At 45.2% G+C, this 15,444-nt stretch overlaps 1 protein-coding gene across 1 annotated transcript in view; it reads right to left on the reverse strand.

The window, feature by feature from the left end:
• LOC141106878 (uncharacterized) overlaps nucleotides 1–15,444 on the reverse strand; it is a 71,757-nt gene that overhangs the window by 41,711 nt on the left and 14,602 nt on the right. The window contains exon 8 of the mRNA XM_073597807.1: nucleotides 15,119–15,260. Within this exon, the coding sequence (XP_073453908.1) occupies nucleotides 15,119–15,260 (142 nt within the window). The remainder of the gene's footprint in view (nucleotides 1–15,118; nucleotides 15,261–15,444) is intronic.

A 15,444-nucleotide genomic window follows, 5' to 3' on the forward strand; every position in this document is an offset into this window, starting at 1 on the left:
CACACACTGCATCCAGTGTAGCCAAGCCTATATCTGACTGCAGGCCATTCCTGGTGTACTTTTTATAATATACTTCAGGCAGGTTATTGAGTTAGCTGCAGTGTATTTAATATTTATATATGTACACACATATACAGTCAGTCTCGTGTGTATATATATATATATATATATATACACACACACACACATATACATACACTGCATCCAGTGTAGCCTATATCTGACTGCAGGCCATTCCTGGTGTACTTTTTATAATATACTTCAGGTGGTGTACACAGTAAACACTGAAGAAATGGCTGCACTCCAAGATCCATCAAAATTCTTATTTAATGAACGAACATCCCAAGTGTTACAGACAGTTCAAATCGTAGACGCGTTTCACACACTAACAGGTGCGCTTATTCATTATTCATCACTGGTAATGAATAAGCGCACCCGCTAGTGTGTGAAACGCGTCTACCATTTGAACTGTCTGTAACAGTTGGGATGTTCGTTCATTAAATAAGAATTTTGATGGATCTTGGAGTGCAGCCATTTCTTCAGTGTTGATCGTATGCGGAGGTGAGCCGAGGCAGGCACCTGTGATATCATTAAGCTTCCTGTCTCACCTGGAGCAGCAAGTTCTTTTGTTTGGTGTACACAGTACACAGTACCGTGCACCCATAGTGCAGTTGCTACTACTTTTCTGGTGGTGTACACAGTACACAATACATACAGTGCACCCATAGTTGCTATTAGACTTCTGGTGGTGTACACAGTACCGTGCACCCATAGTGCAGTTGCTACTACTTTTCTGGTGGTGTACACAGTACACAATACAGTGCACCCATAGTTGCTATTAGGTGGTGTACACAGTACCGTGCACCCATAGTGCAGTTGCTACTACTTTTCTGGTGGTGTACACAGTACACAATACAGTGTAGTGTGGTTTTGCTAAACAAAATTTACAGCATATCTGGAAGGCCACCAAGGAGAGGCAGACGCTCACAGGCCACTAAAAGAGGGCAAGCAGGCTCTGTGTCTACAGTCAACAGTGCTGGTCATGGACACGGTGCATCCTCAGCACGTGCCCGCAGGGCACGCTTGTCCTTTTTTTCTGCAGCTGGCCATGTTATTGAGCCACAACATGCAGAAGAGTTGGTGGAATGGATAACAAAGCCGTCCTCATCCTCTGTCACCCAGTTTGCCTACCAATGCAGCTGCCAAAGCGGCCTATTCCATCGGCTCCATTTCAACAGTCACTCCTTCCCTAGCCTCACTATCATGCACGGAGGAGTCTCCTGAACTATTCGACCAGTGTCGGGTACATGCTGCAGGAGGATGCGCAGCAATTTGAAGGCTCCGATGATGGTACCCAGGTTGAGGAAGGGAGTAACGTGAGCCTAGGGAGAGGGGGTGCCAAAAAAGGACAAGAAACTGGCATTCATGTTCCCCCAGCTGCAGCATACTGCCAAGTTTTCTCCAGTGATGGGAAGGGAGGGGATGATGAGGTCACTGACTCTACTTGGGTGCCTGATAGAAGAGAGGAGGAGGCTCATTTCCAATGAGGCCGGATGCCCTCTATGGGGCAGATTAAAGGCAGCCACCCTTTTGGATCACACCGCAGAGCTAAGCCGGTGCAGGGAGCTGCTGACTCCCCGCATATTTTGGTGTGGGCCTTTTTTGACACGTATGCAGCAGATCGCACCATTGCTGTTTGCAACATATGTCTGAAGCGTATCAAGCATGGCCAAAACAGTAGCCGCTTGGGCACCACATGCTTGACCAGACATATGATGACCTCCCATGCAGTCCGTTGGCAACAGCACTTAAAATACCCACATCAAAGAACAAGGCGGATTTCTCCTTGCTCCTCATCAGCTGGGATCTCCAACCCCACTATACCTCCAGTCCTCTCAGAAACCTGCACTGAGAGGAATGAAGGTATAGAAATAGGTGTCCCAAGTACTTGCTGCCAATCTGCTAGCGGTACATAAACATCCGATTTTAGCAGGCAAATTTCCCTACCCCAGTTGCTAAACCATCGAAAGAAATTCAGTCCCAGCCATTCACATGCTCAGCGTCTGAATGCTAGCTTGGCCAAATTGCTAGCACTGCAACAGCTGCCTTTTCAGCTGGTAGACTCTGCCCCCTTTCGTGAATTTGTGGAATGTGCGGTACCTCAGTGGCAGGTTCCCAAACGCCATTTCTTTTCACGGAAGGCCATTCCGGCATGTGGAAGGCAATGTCTTGGCCTCGTTGGACAGGGCGGTCAGCAGTAAGGTGCATATTACTGCTGACTCATGGTCCAGCAGGTATGGAGAGGGACGTAACCTTTCTTTCACGGCGCACTGGGTAACTCCGCTGGCAGCTGGGAAGGATGCAGGACAGGGTTCAGTATTGTTGTAGCTTGTTCCGCCACCATGCTAGTGGTGATTCTGCCACAGCTCTCTCCTCCACCCCCTCCTCTTCTTCTTCCTCTACAGCCTCTTCTTCTGCAGCTTTGTCCTCTGAACCAGCGGTACTCCGTAGGCGTTCAAGGGGATACGCAAGCACTCAGGCAAAAAGATGCCATGCGGTGCTTGAGTTGGTCTGCTTAGGGGACAGGAGCCACACTGGGGCAGAGATTCTGTCAGCTCTGCAGTAGCAGGCTCAGAGGTGGTTGACGCCACACCAACTTCAGCCAGGAATGGTTGTATGCGACAATGGCACCAACCTCCTCTCCGCCCTCCGACAGGGACACTTGACCCATGTTCCCTGTTTGGCTCACGTCCTGAATTTGGTGGTGCAGCGGTTCTTGAGCAGGTACCCGGGCTTACAGGATGTACTGAGGCAGGCCAGGAAAGTCTGTGGTCATTTCCGCTGGTCATATAATGCCAGTGCTCGGCTGGCTGACCTTCAAAGGGAATGCAACCTGCCCAAGAACCGCCTCATTTGTGACATGCCCACCAGGTGGAACTCAATGTTGGCAATGCTGCAGCGGCTGCACACGCAGCAGAGGGCCATCAACGAGTACCTGTGTAAGTATGGCACCAGGACAGTGTCAGGGGAGCTTGGCTTTTTTTCGCCACGCCAGTGGCTACTGATCAAGGATGCATGCACTGTCCTGTCACCATTTGAGGAGGCCACGAGGATGGTGAGCAATGACAGTGCATGCATCAGTGACACTGTCCCTCTTGTCTTCCTGTTGGAGCATACGCTTTGTGGAATAATGGACAGGGCACTTGAGGCAGAACAGCGGGAGGAAGAGGAGGACTTCCTTACCTCTCAAGGCCCCTGTCGCATCACATATGGCCACCCATTACATTTGGCTACCCGCTGGGCTGCACATGTGCGAAGCCCATATGCATTCCAACACTGTTGTAAGACACCACTTTGCCACAGGGCCGCTCGCCGCGCTTCGGGCACGGCCTCGCTTCGCTCTGCAAAATTATAATCTAGATCTATGTCCACTTGGATGGTGGGCCTTGAACCTGGACTCAGGGGTGTGGCCACGAAATTCTGCGCAAGCGCAGATCGCCACAGTGTTGGAGCGCATATTGCGGGGTCGCACATGCGCAGTCCAGCCGGTAGCCAAATGTTATGGGTGGCCATATGTGACGCGACACCCCCTTTATCCAGATAATATTCCTGCGGGCCCACCGATCACACAAGAAGAAGAAGAGGAGGAGGAGGATTGTGTCAGCATGGAGGTGGAGGATAACATTCAGCATCAACAGCAGTCTTCAAGGGATCGTTTGCAGTCCCCAGAAACCCATGGAGTTGTACGTGGCTGGGAGGAGGTGGTTGCGGATCATGTGATCTTTAGTGACCCAGAGGACTCTGGATCGAATGCAAACTTACGCTGCAAGGCCTCCCTGATCCTGCAAAGCCTGCGAAAGGACCCTAGGATTCGTGGTATCAAGGAGAGGGATCATTACTGGCTGGCAACCCTTCTTGATCCATGTTACACCTTATCCAGCCTTTGCAGAGGGAGCAGAGGATGAAACATCTTCGGGAGGCCTTGCAGAAAGGTTTGTGCAATGCGTTTCCATAGTCTGGGAGGTTACAATTTCCTGGTGCTGGACGTGTTGCTGAGGCTTCTTTCAGTCACAGAAAGAGCGGTGGAGAAGGTGGCCGGCTGACCGATGCCTTCAGATAATTCTTCAGTCCTCAGCGTCAAGGTCTGATCGGTTCCAGCAACCATCGCCAGCATCTTAATTACATGGTGCAGGAATATCTAGGGGCAAGATCAGACTTGGAGACCTTTCCAACAGAACATCCACTGGGTTACTGGGTCTTGAGGATGGACCACTGGCCAGAGCTTGCTCAATATGCAATTGAGCTACTGGCCTGTCCTGCATCCAGTGTTTTTCTGAACGCACATTCAGTGCTGCTGGAGGCTTTGTAACCGATCACAGAGTGCGCCTGTCCACAGACTCTGTTGCTCGGCTCACATTCATAAAAATGAATCAGTCTTGGATCACCAGCTACCAAGCACCTGATGCTGATGTAACCGATTGATTTTTCTATGGATGTGGGATCCCTTGAAGACTGCCTATGCTGAGTGACTATCTTATTATGATGAGTGACTACCCTATTCCTCCTCAATCTTCATGATGATAGCTTCTAAGAATATTTTTGGTTCAGGGCACCACCACCACTGCCTAAGGCAGAATTTTTCTGCCCCTGTTTAACAAGGGCCTTTAATTACAATTTTTGATCGAATACTTTACAGCAGGGCTCGTTCCTGCGCTCAACAAGAGTATCTGTGAGGCTTTACAGTTCTGTGTCACCACCACCACCACCTAAGGCCCAATTTTTCTGCCCCTGTTTAACATAGTCTGGGAGGTTACAGGGGCATGAAACAGGGGCATGAAATTAAAATTTTTGCTCTAATATGTCACAGCAGGGCTCGTTCCTGCGCTCAACAAGAGAATATGTGAGGGGTTACAGTGTTGTGGCACCACCACCACTGCCTAAGGCCCAATTTTTCTGCCCCTATTTAAAAGAGGCGCATAATTACAATTTTTTATCTAAAATTTCACAGCAGGGCCCGATCCTGCTCTCAACAAGAGTATCTGTGAGACTTTACAGTGTTGTGCCACCACCACCACTGCATAAGGCCCAATTTTTCTGCTCCTGTTTAACAGGGGCATGTAATCACAATTCTTGATATAATAATTCACAGCAGGGCACGTTCCAGCGCCCACCAAGAGTAACTATGAGGGCTTACTGTGTTCTGGTACCACCAACAATTAAGGCCCAATTTTCCGCAGAGTATATAGGGCAGGCTGTATAGTATATACAGGCAGTCCCCTATTTTCAAACATCCCACTTACAAACGACTCCTACTTACAAACGGCGGGAGGCAACAGGAAGTGAGAGGAAATCTACCCCTAGGAAGGAAAATTCTCTCCTGTAATGCCCCGTACACATGGTCGGACATTGATCGGACATTTCGACAACAAAATCCTAGGATTTTTTCCGACGAATGTTGGCTCAAACTTGTCTTGCATACACATGGTCACACAAAGTTGTCGGAAAATCCGATCATTCTGAACGCGGTGATGTAAAACACATACGTCGGGACTATAAACGGGGCAGTAGCCAATAGCTTTCATCTCTTTATTCTGAGCATGCGTGGCACTTTGTGCGTCGGATTTGTGTACACACGATCGGAAATTCCGACAACGGATTTTGTTGTCGGAAAATTTTATAGCCTGCTCTCAAACTTTGTGTGTCGGAAAATCCGATGGAAAATGTGTGATGGAGCCTACACACGGTTGGAATTTCCGACAACAAGGTCCTATCACACATTTTCTGTCGGAAAATCTGACCGTGTGTACAGGGCATTAGAGTTAATATGGGAAAAAGGTGTCTCCACTGAAACTTTATCACCAATCCTTGTTTCCCTAATAACCCAAAATTTTCAAAATCCAATTGTCATTGGGACAGAAATCTTCTGTGAAATCTTCTGAACAGGGGCACAGACAGCAAAACAAATGTTACAGGGATGATAACCCTTCCTTATGTTATCCAAAAAGCTTAAAAATAAATTTTTTGGCTGGAGCTACACTTAAAAAATGTACCTGTTCCAAATTACAAACAGATTCAACTTAAGAACAAACCTACAGTCCCTATCTTGTTTGTAACCCGGGGACCGCCTGTATACTGCTGTTCAGAGTATATAGGGCCTGGGGGCCCCACGCCTTTATCTTTTGTAATTTGGGTGCGAGGTTCCCCTTAATATCCATACCAGACCCAAAGGGCCTGGTAATGGGCTGGGGGGGGACCCATGCCATTTTTCTCAATGATTTTCATCTATATTGCCGGGACCCGACAATACATTACAGCCACAAGCAGTTTTAAATGACTTTTATTCCTTTAGAAATGTCATTTTGCTGCAGGGACTGTTCTAAACACGGGAAAAATGTGCCACTTTACAGACATACTATAGTCACCCCCCAGACACGATATTTAACCACTTGACAACTGGGCACTTAAACCCCCTTCCTAACCAGACCAATTTTCAGCTTTTGGTGCTCTCACATTTTGAATGACAATTACTCAGTCATGCAACACTGTATCTATATGAAATTTTTGTCCTTTTTTTTCACACAAATAGAGCTTTCTTTTGGTGGTATTTAATCACTGCTGGGTTTTTTATTTTGTGCGCTATAAAAGAAAAAAGACTGAAAAATCTGTAAAAAAATACATTTTTCTTCATTTCTGTTATAATATTTTGCAAATTAGTAATTTTTCTTCATATATTTTGGCCAAAATTTATACCGCTACATATCTTTGGTAAAAATAACCCAAATCGGTGGATATTATTTGGTCTTTGTGAAAGTTATAGAGTCCAAAAGCTATGGTGCGAATATCTGAAAATTGATCACACCTGAAGTACTGACGGTCTAATTTCTTAAGACCCTAACATTCCAGAAAAGTACAAATACCCCCCAAATGACCCCTTTTTGGAAAGAAGACATTCCAAGGTATTTAGAAAGATGCATGGTGAGTTTTTTGAAGTTGTCATTTTTTCCCACAATTCTTTGCAAAATCAAGTTTTTTTTTTTTACTTTTTTTTTTTTTCCACAAAATTGTCATATTAGAAGGTTATTTCTCACACACAGCATATGGATACCACAAATTACACCCCAAAACACATTCTGCTATTACTCCCGAGTACGGCGATACCACATGTGTGAGACTTTTACACAGCGTGGCCACATACAGAGGCCCAACATGCAGGGGAGCACCTTCAGGCTTTCTGGAGTGCCCAGGCCAATTCTGACATTTCTCTCCTACATGTAAAAATCATCATTTATTAGCTAGAAAATTACATAGAACCCCAAAACATTATATATGTTTTTTTAGCAAAGACCCTAGAGAATACAATGGCGGTCGTTGCAACTTTTTATCTCGCACGGTATTTGCGCAGCAATTTTTTTAACGCTTTTTTTTTAAACCAAAACAGTAAAGTTAGCCCAATGTTTTTACATAATGTGAAAGATGAAGTTACGCCGAGTAAATAGATACCCAACATGTCACCTTTCAAAATTGCACGCGCTTGTGGAATGGCACCAAACTTTGCTACTCAAAAATCCCCATAGGCGACGATTTAAAATTTTTTACTGGTTACATGTTTTGAGTTACAGAGGAGGTCTAGGGCCAAAATTATTGCTCTCGCTCTACCGATCGCAGCGATACCTCACATGTGTGGTTTGAACACTGTTTTCATATGTGGGCGGGACTTACGTATGCGTTCGCTTCTGCATGCGAGCACACAGGGACAGGGGCGCTTTAAATTTTTTTTTTTTTTATTGTTCATTTTACTTTATTTATTTTAGTTTGATGCTTTTTTTCCCCCCAAAAAAAATTTTGACAACTTTTATTCCTATTGTAAACATCCCTTGTAATAGGAATATGGCATGACAGGTCCTCTTTACAGTGAGATATGGGGTCAATAAGACCCCACATCTCACCTCTAGGCTGGGAAGCCTGAAATTAAAAAAAAAAAAAAAAAAAAAACGATCCTGGCTTCGATCGTAGCGGTGAGTCGGTAGAAGCGCGGGAGGGGGGACATCCCCTCTCGCCTCCCGTAAGAACGATCAAGCAATGGAACAGTCGCTATAATCGTTCTTATGGTGTGGGGAATCACCGGCTGAAAAAGCTGATATCTGAATGATGCCTGTAGCTGCAGCATTCAGATATCCCCTCACAAAGTCAATGACGGCCGGCGGGCGGGAAGTGGTTAAAACGCATTTTTTTTTTTTAACACAAAGTTGTCCATTTATACAATATTTCTACCACATAGCATGTACATACCAAAAATGACACCCCAAAATAGATTCTCCTACTCCTGAGTACGGCAATACCACATGTGTGAGACTTCCACAGCCTGGCCACATACAGAGGCCGAGTACAGCGGAGTATGGCTCAGCATGGCAGGGTATGGTGGGGTATTGCAGAGTATGGCGGGGTATTGCGGAGTATGGCGGGGTATTGCGGAGTATGGCGGGGTATTGCGGAGTATGGCGGGGTATTGCGGAGTATGGCGGAGTATGGCGGGGTATTGCGGAGTATGGCGGGGTATTGCGGAGTATGGCGGGGTATGGTGGAGTATGGCGGGGTATTGCGGAGTATGGCGGGGTATTGCGGAGTATGGCGGGGTATGGCGGAGTATGGCGGAGTATGGCGGGGTATTGCGGGGTACTGTGGGGTATTGCGGAGTACGGCGGGGTATGGCGGAGTACGGCGGGGTACTGCGGGGTATTGCGGAGTATGGCGGGGTATTGCGGAGTATGGCGGGGTATGGTGGAGTATGGCGGGGTATTGCGGAGTATGGCGGGGTATTGCGGAGTATGGCGGGGTATGGCGGAGTATGGCGGAGTATGGCGGAGTATGGCGGGGTATTGCGGGGTACTGTGGGGTATTGCGGAGTACGGCGGGGTATGGCGGAGTACGGCGGGGTACTGCGGGGTATTGCGGAGTATGGCGGGGTATTGCGGAGTATGGCGGGGTATGGTGGAGTATGGCGGAGTATGGCGGGGTATTGCGGAGTATGGCGGGGTATTGCGGAGTATGGCGGGGTATGGCGGAGTATGGCGGGGTATTGCGGGGTACTGCGGGGTATTGCGGAGTACGGCGGGGTATGGCGGAGTACGGCGGGGTACTGCGGGGTATTGCGGAGTATGGTGGGGTACTGCGGGGTATTCCAGGGTAATGTGGGGCATTGCAGAGTATTGCACAGCATTGCAGAATAGTGGGGGATGGCTGAGCATGGATGGATGGATGGCTGGATGTCACTGTGCAGCGCTGTGGGCACTACACATCCAGCCCACAGCGCTGCAGCCATCCATCCATCCCCCTCGCCGCTCACAGTGTACCGATCGGTACACAGGAGGGGAGGAGAGGAACTGGCGTCATCAGATGACGCCGGTCTGTTTACATGTGATCGCGCCGTCATTTGATGGCGCGATCACATGGTAAACGGCCGCGATCAGAGGACATTTACCGGGATCCGTGATGCGCCGGGTCCGGGCACAGATGTGTTTGGGTGCGCGCCCCAGGGGGCGCGCGAGAGGGGAATTCTGGGAGGACGTCATAGTACGCCCTCCCAGAGTTAAGCAACCGCCCTGCAGCCGTCATTCGGCTATGGGCCGGTTTTTAAGTGGTTAAAGGAATATTTCACTTTTATTGTTTCAATTTAAGCATTATTAAAATCACTGCTCCCGAAAAAACAGCAGTTTTGAAAACTTTTTTTCATTGATACATGTCCCCTGGGGCAGGACCCAGGTCCCCAAAAACTTCTTATGACAATAACTTGCATATTAGCCTTTAAAATTAGCACTTTTGATTTTTAACATTCGTGTCCCATACAATTTAATGGTGTTCGCACAAACTTTTTCTCAGTTCGCATGTTCTGCCGTGAACCGAACCGGGGGGTGTTCGGCTCATCCCTATTAACAATATAAAAAACCCAAAATGGTGACACATGGGGTAGCATTTTTTTGTGATGTTATATTGAAGAATGGAGATGGACCTTTCATATGGTGTACAGTATCTCCACCTCATTTGTTGGGAACATGACGTTATATTGAGGAATGGAGATGGACCTTTCATATGGTATACAGTATCTTCTCCTCATTTGTTGGGAACATGACGTTATATTGAGGAATGGAGATGGACCTTTCATATGGTGTACAGTATCTCCACCTCATTTGTTGGGAACATGACATTATATTGAGGAATGGAGATGGACCTTTCATATGGTGTACAGTATCTCCTCCTCATTTGTTGGGAACATGACCTTATATTGAGGAATGGAGATGGACCTTTCATATGGTGTACAGTATCTCCACCTCATTTGTTGGGAACATGACATTATATTGAGGAATGGAGATGGACCTTTCATATGATGTACAGTATCTCCTCCTCATTTGTTGGGAACATGACATTATATTGAGGAATGGAGATGGACCTTTCATATGATGTACAGTATCTCCTCCTCATTTGTTGGGAACATGACATTATATTGAGGAATGGAGATGGACCTTTCATATGATGTACAGTATCTCCTCCTCATTTGTTGAGAACATGACATTATATTGAGGAATGGAGATGGACCTTTCATATGGTGTACAGTATCTCCTCCTCATTTGTTGAGAACATGACATTATATTGAGGAATGGAGATGGACCTTTCATATGGTGTACAGTATCTCCTCCTCATTTGTTGGGAACATGACATTATATTGAGGAATGGAGATGGACCTTTCATATGGTGTACAGTATCTCCTCCTCATTTGTTGGGAACATGACGTTATATTGAGGAATGGAGATGGACCTTTCATATGATGTACAGTATCTCCTCCTCATTTGTTGGGAACATGACGTTATATTGAGGAATGGAGATGGACCTTTCATATGGTGTACAGTATCTCCTCATTTGTTGGGAACATGACATTATATTGAGGAATGGAGATGGACCTTTCATATGATGTACAGCATCTCCTCATTTGTTGGGAACATTGTCCGTGGATGGACAATGTCCACTGGAAGGGGCGTGCCAGTGTACCCGTGTCAGGGGACGTACACATACGTCGCCTGGGCTTCAGCTGACACTCGCCTGCAATAAATCTACTGTGGGGAGGCGGAGAGTGGTTAAGGTTAGGCCAGTGTTGTCCAGATATTCCTTATTATATCCACAAGAAATGAGGGGAATGGATGTGGGCACTAAAATATTATATCACTAATCACTCACAGTTGGATTTACTTATAGAGATATCCAACCTGAGGCTCTAATTCATCAATTATTCATACAATAATTTTAAATCTTTATTGGAGCGACAAAGACCGACATGTACATTTATATCACTTACAATTCATATGTATCTAGCACGATTGATATTATCTATATTTCTCCCAGTGGAATAATCCTTGTCAATATACACTCTTTCCCTCTTGTGCACAGTGATTGCTTAATTCTTGCACACATTTTAGGCCTGAAGATTTCTTAAAACCCCCCAAACACAATATATACAGTGCCTTGAAAAAGTATTCATACCCCTTACCATTTTCCACATTTTGTTATGTTACAACCAAAAACATAAATGTATTTTATTGGGATTTTATGGAATAGAACAACACAAAGTGACACATAATTGCCAAGTGGAAGGAAAATGATAAATGGTTTTCAACTTTTTTTTTTAAATATGTGAAAAGTGTGGGGGGCATTTGTATTCAGCCCCCTTTACTTTGATACCCCTAAATAAAATCTAGTGGAACCAATTGCCTTCAGAAGTCACCTAATTAGTAAATAGAGTCCACCTGTGTGTAATTTAATCTCAGTATAAATACAGCTGTTCTGTGAAGCCCTCAGAGGTTTGTTAGAGAACCTTAGTGAACAAACAGCATCATGAAGGCCAAGGAACACACCAGACAGTTCAGGGATAAAAGTTCTGGAGAAGTTTAAAGCAGGTTATAAAAATATTTCATAGGGTATGAATACTTTTTCAAGACATGCATTCTGAAAGCAGAGACCCTGCAGAATAAAATAGCGGTAGTTCCAATAGTTTTAGGTCACACGGTATTGCGGCATTTTAGTAAGTGCAAAACTTCAGTAAAAAAAATGGGCACGCCAATGAAACGTTACCTAATTTTTTTTTGTGTAAAATATCAAAAAGATGAGGTTGCGCACACTAAATAGATGCTCAACATATCAAATCTTAAAACTGCATGCACCCGTGAAACCGTGACAAACTTTTACACATATGAAGATTTTAAGTGGTTTTAAATGTATGTGTTGGTTTTTATACAAAAGTATCAAACCTTTATTGTATGGACACACAATTGAAGGATTGTTGCCTCAGGTTGGGGATCTCCATAATTAAGTTGAGGGGAGTAAAACAGAAAGTGTATCCGTTGCTGTCAGGACCAGGGCACATTATGAGTATTAAGAATTGGATTGTAGGCAGTATGGGGGGGAACAGCGTGCCGATACATTTATATTGTCTCTCATGTTGGTGAGTGCCACCTCATGGCTGCAGGCCAAATCACTTCATCAGGCCCCACTTCAGAAGGACAGCTGTTCCGGTGTTCTGTCAAAATATCCAATTCATCGAGATCTCCAATCACGTAACTTCCAATTACGCTGCAGCGGGGATCTCCAAACTGCGGCCCTCCAGCTGTTGCAGAACTACACGTCCCATGAGGCATTGTAAAACTCTGACAGACATGACTAGGCATGATGGGAATTGTAGTTCCTGGACAACTGGACGGCCATAGTTTGGAGACCCTTGCTCTACAACAAGAGTAATTGGAGATTTAGATGAGTTGCTGTTTTGGCACAACACCGGCAAGTGTGTACACTCCGGTACACGAACAGTTTGCTGTTTTGACAGAACAGCGTTGTTGGTTAGTATCGGGCCGACTAACAATGTCCTTTCATAATATCATGTACCGGAGTGTTGTGTCAAAACAGCAACTCGTCTAAATCTCCACTTACTGATGCTTTACAGTAAGTTACGTGATTTGAGATCTTAATGAATTGGCTATTTTGACAGAACACCCTGGCACTAAGAGCTACAGAGACATTTTGGAATAGCATTGAGCGCCGATTATCTTTCACCAAATCTTGACAACACTGTACCCTTCACCATGTCCAACCCGAAGACGAAGAGAGGAACCACTACACTCACTTCATGATGGTTCAAGGCATGCTCCTCAGGAGAGTTCTGTTATGCAGTGGGCCCCCCTAAGTTAGAGGTCCAGCCACTAGGGTTGCCTCTTTTTCTTTTAGCGGTGCACAGTAATTTTTCTTTTTTATTTAGTATACAGTATAGAATTATGACAGACCTTTGGGCAGTCCAAAGAAAATAGTAATGTGGCACACAATATAACGTCATGTTCCCAACAAATGAGGAGGAGATACTGTACACCATATGAAAGGTCCATCTCCATTCCTCAATATAACGTCATGTTCCCAACAAATGAGGAGGAGATACTGTACACCATATGAAAGGTCCATCTCCATTCCTCAATATAACGTCATGTTCCCAACAAATGAGGAGGAGATACTGTACACCATATGAAAGGTCCATCTCCATTCCTCAATATAATGTCATGTTCCCAACAAATGAGGAGGATATACTGTACACCATATGAAAGATCCATCTCCGTTGCTCAATATAATGTAATGTTCTCAACAAATAAGGATGAGATACTGCACACCATATGAAAGCTCCATCTTCATTCCTGAATATAATGTCAGGTTCCCAACAAATGAGGAGGAGATACTGTACACCATATGAAAGGTCTATCTCCATCCTTTGGTATGTTTTCATGTTTCCAAGAAATGAGGTGGAGGAAGGTCCATCTCCATACTATATTCCTCAATACAATGTCATGTTCTCATCAAATGAGGAGGAGATACTGGAATCTGGTAGTTATATGGTTTGATCCCCTCTTCTAGCATGCTAACCGTCTCTCACTATCTCCTATGGCATGGTCACAGTCTCCAACCATCTACTGTAGTATGTTCAAAGTCTGACAGTTTTCTGTAACATTACATACACTGAATATTGAGTGTCACCCTTTGGTGATATTCAGGATGTTAATTAAGTTGACCATCACTGCTGTTCTCCAAATGGGGGGCCAACCGGACACATGATTCAAAACCCGGACTATCCGGGTGAATCCAGGACAAGTGGCAACCCTACCAGCCACCCAGTAGGAATCACCAAGTGCCAAGCTGACCCTACCTACAAAACTCCTGTCACCGACCATCACCGGTCCCTTTCCCGAGCTGACTGCTCCCTCTCCTTAACACACTTTACTCCATAACCTCAAGGGTTTACTGGATTGTACATTTCGTTCCCCAGTTTTCCTTGATACACTGTATAGAACCTACTCCTTTTCGTAACGCAGATCAGATGGTTACTCTTAACCAATAATTTCCATAGAAGTATATTTCTACAATATACAGAATCATAAATGCATTTCACTCTAATAACACTGTACCGGATTTGGCGAAGTGGTGCTTTCCATATTTTATTTAGAGCTCATTTGCATCCCAGTAAATAGCATCAAAAGTCCGATCCTCGGAACCCATCCGGGGTCCCGCTAAGGGAAAACTCCACCATACAGTTCAGTTCACATCATTACAGCGTCCTAACTGGACAGACCACGAGGTCCGGTCTCCTTCTACATATATCACTTCAGAAGCAGGAAGTGACACATGCAGGGGAAGGCACAGAAGCAGGAAGTGACACATACAGGGGAAGGCACAGAAGCAGGAAGTGACACATGCAGGGGAAGGCACAGAAGCAGGAAGTGACACATGCAGGGGAAGGCACAGAAGCAGGAAGTGACACATGCAGGGGAAGGCACAGAAGCAGGAAGTGACACATGCAGGGGAAGGCACAGAAGCAGGAAGTGACACATGCAGGGGAAGGCACATCACAGCACAGAGTGTTAACCTTTCCCACGCCACACATCAACCCTTTATTAGACAAACAGCTACTTAACCTTTTAGCACCTGCCTATAGGATGATGGGAAGATCTGATAATTATCTAACATTTTTCCTTACTACAATAATTATACTCAAAAGTAAAATAAGACTGTGAACTATTTCTTCTATAGTGCTTATACTTACTTGTGTTGATAGGTGGAGACATTTCTTCCTGTTCACTTTTCATAATCATCCCAACCTCCTCCATGAATGGCTGATCACCCCCCACATACGTCTCTACTTCTTCTTCTTTAACCTCAGCTTTTATATTAATCCGTTCTTCACCCTACACCAAAAATAATAGGAAACATCTATTAAAGCAGAACTCCGGTCAGATATAAAAGACACAAATGACAGCAGCTTTGAATTAATTAATACATTATTGTGTGTGTTTTTTTAAATAAATGTAAGCAGCGTAAGTACCTGAATGTGCATGGTATCAGGCTCTTGCAGTACCTGTCCATAAGAGC

This window comes from Aquarana catesbeiana, linkage group LG08 (assembly GCF_042186555.1).
Source record: "Aquarana catesbeiana isolate 2022-GZ linkage group LG08, ASM4218655v1, whole genome shotgun sequence".
NCBI classification, from domain to species: domain Eukaryota; kingdom Metazoa; phylum Chordata; class Amphibia; order Anura; family Ranidae; genus Aquarana; species Aquarana catesbeiana.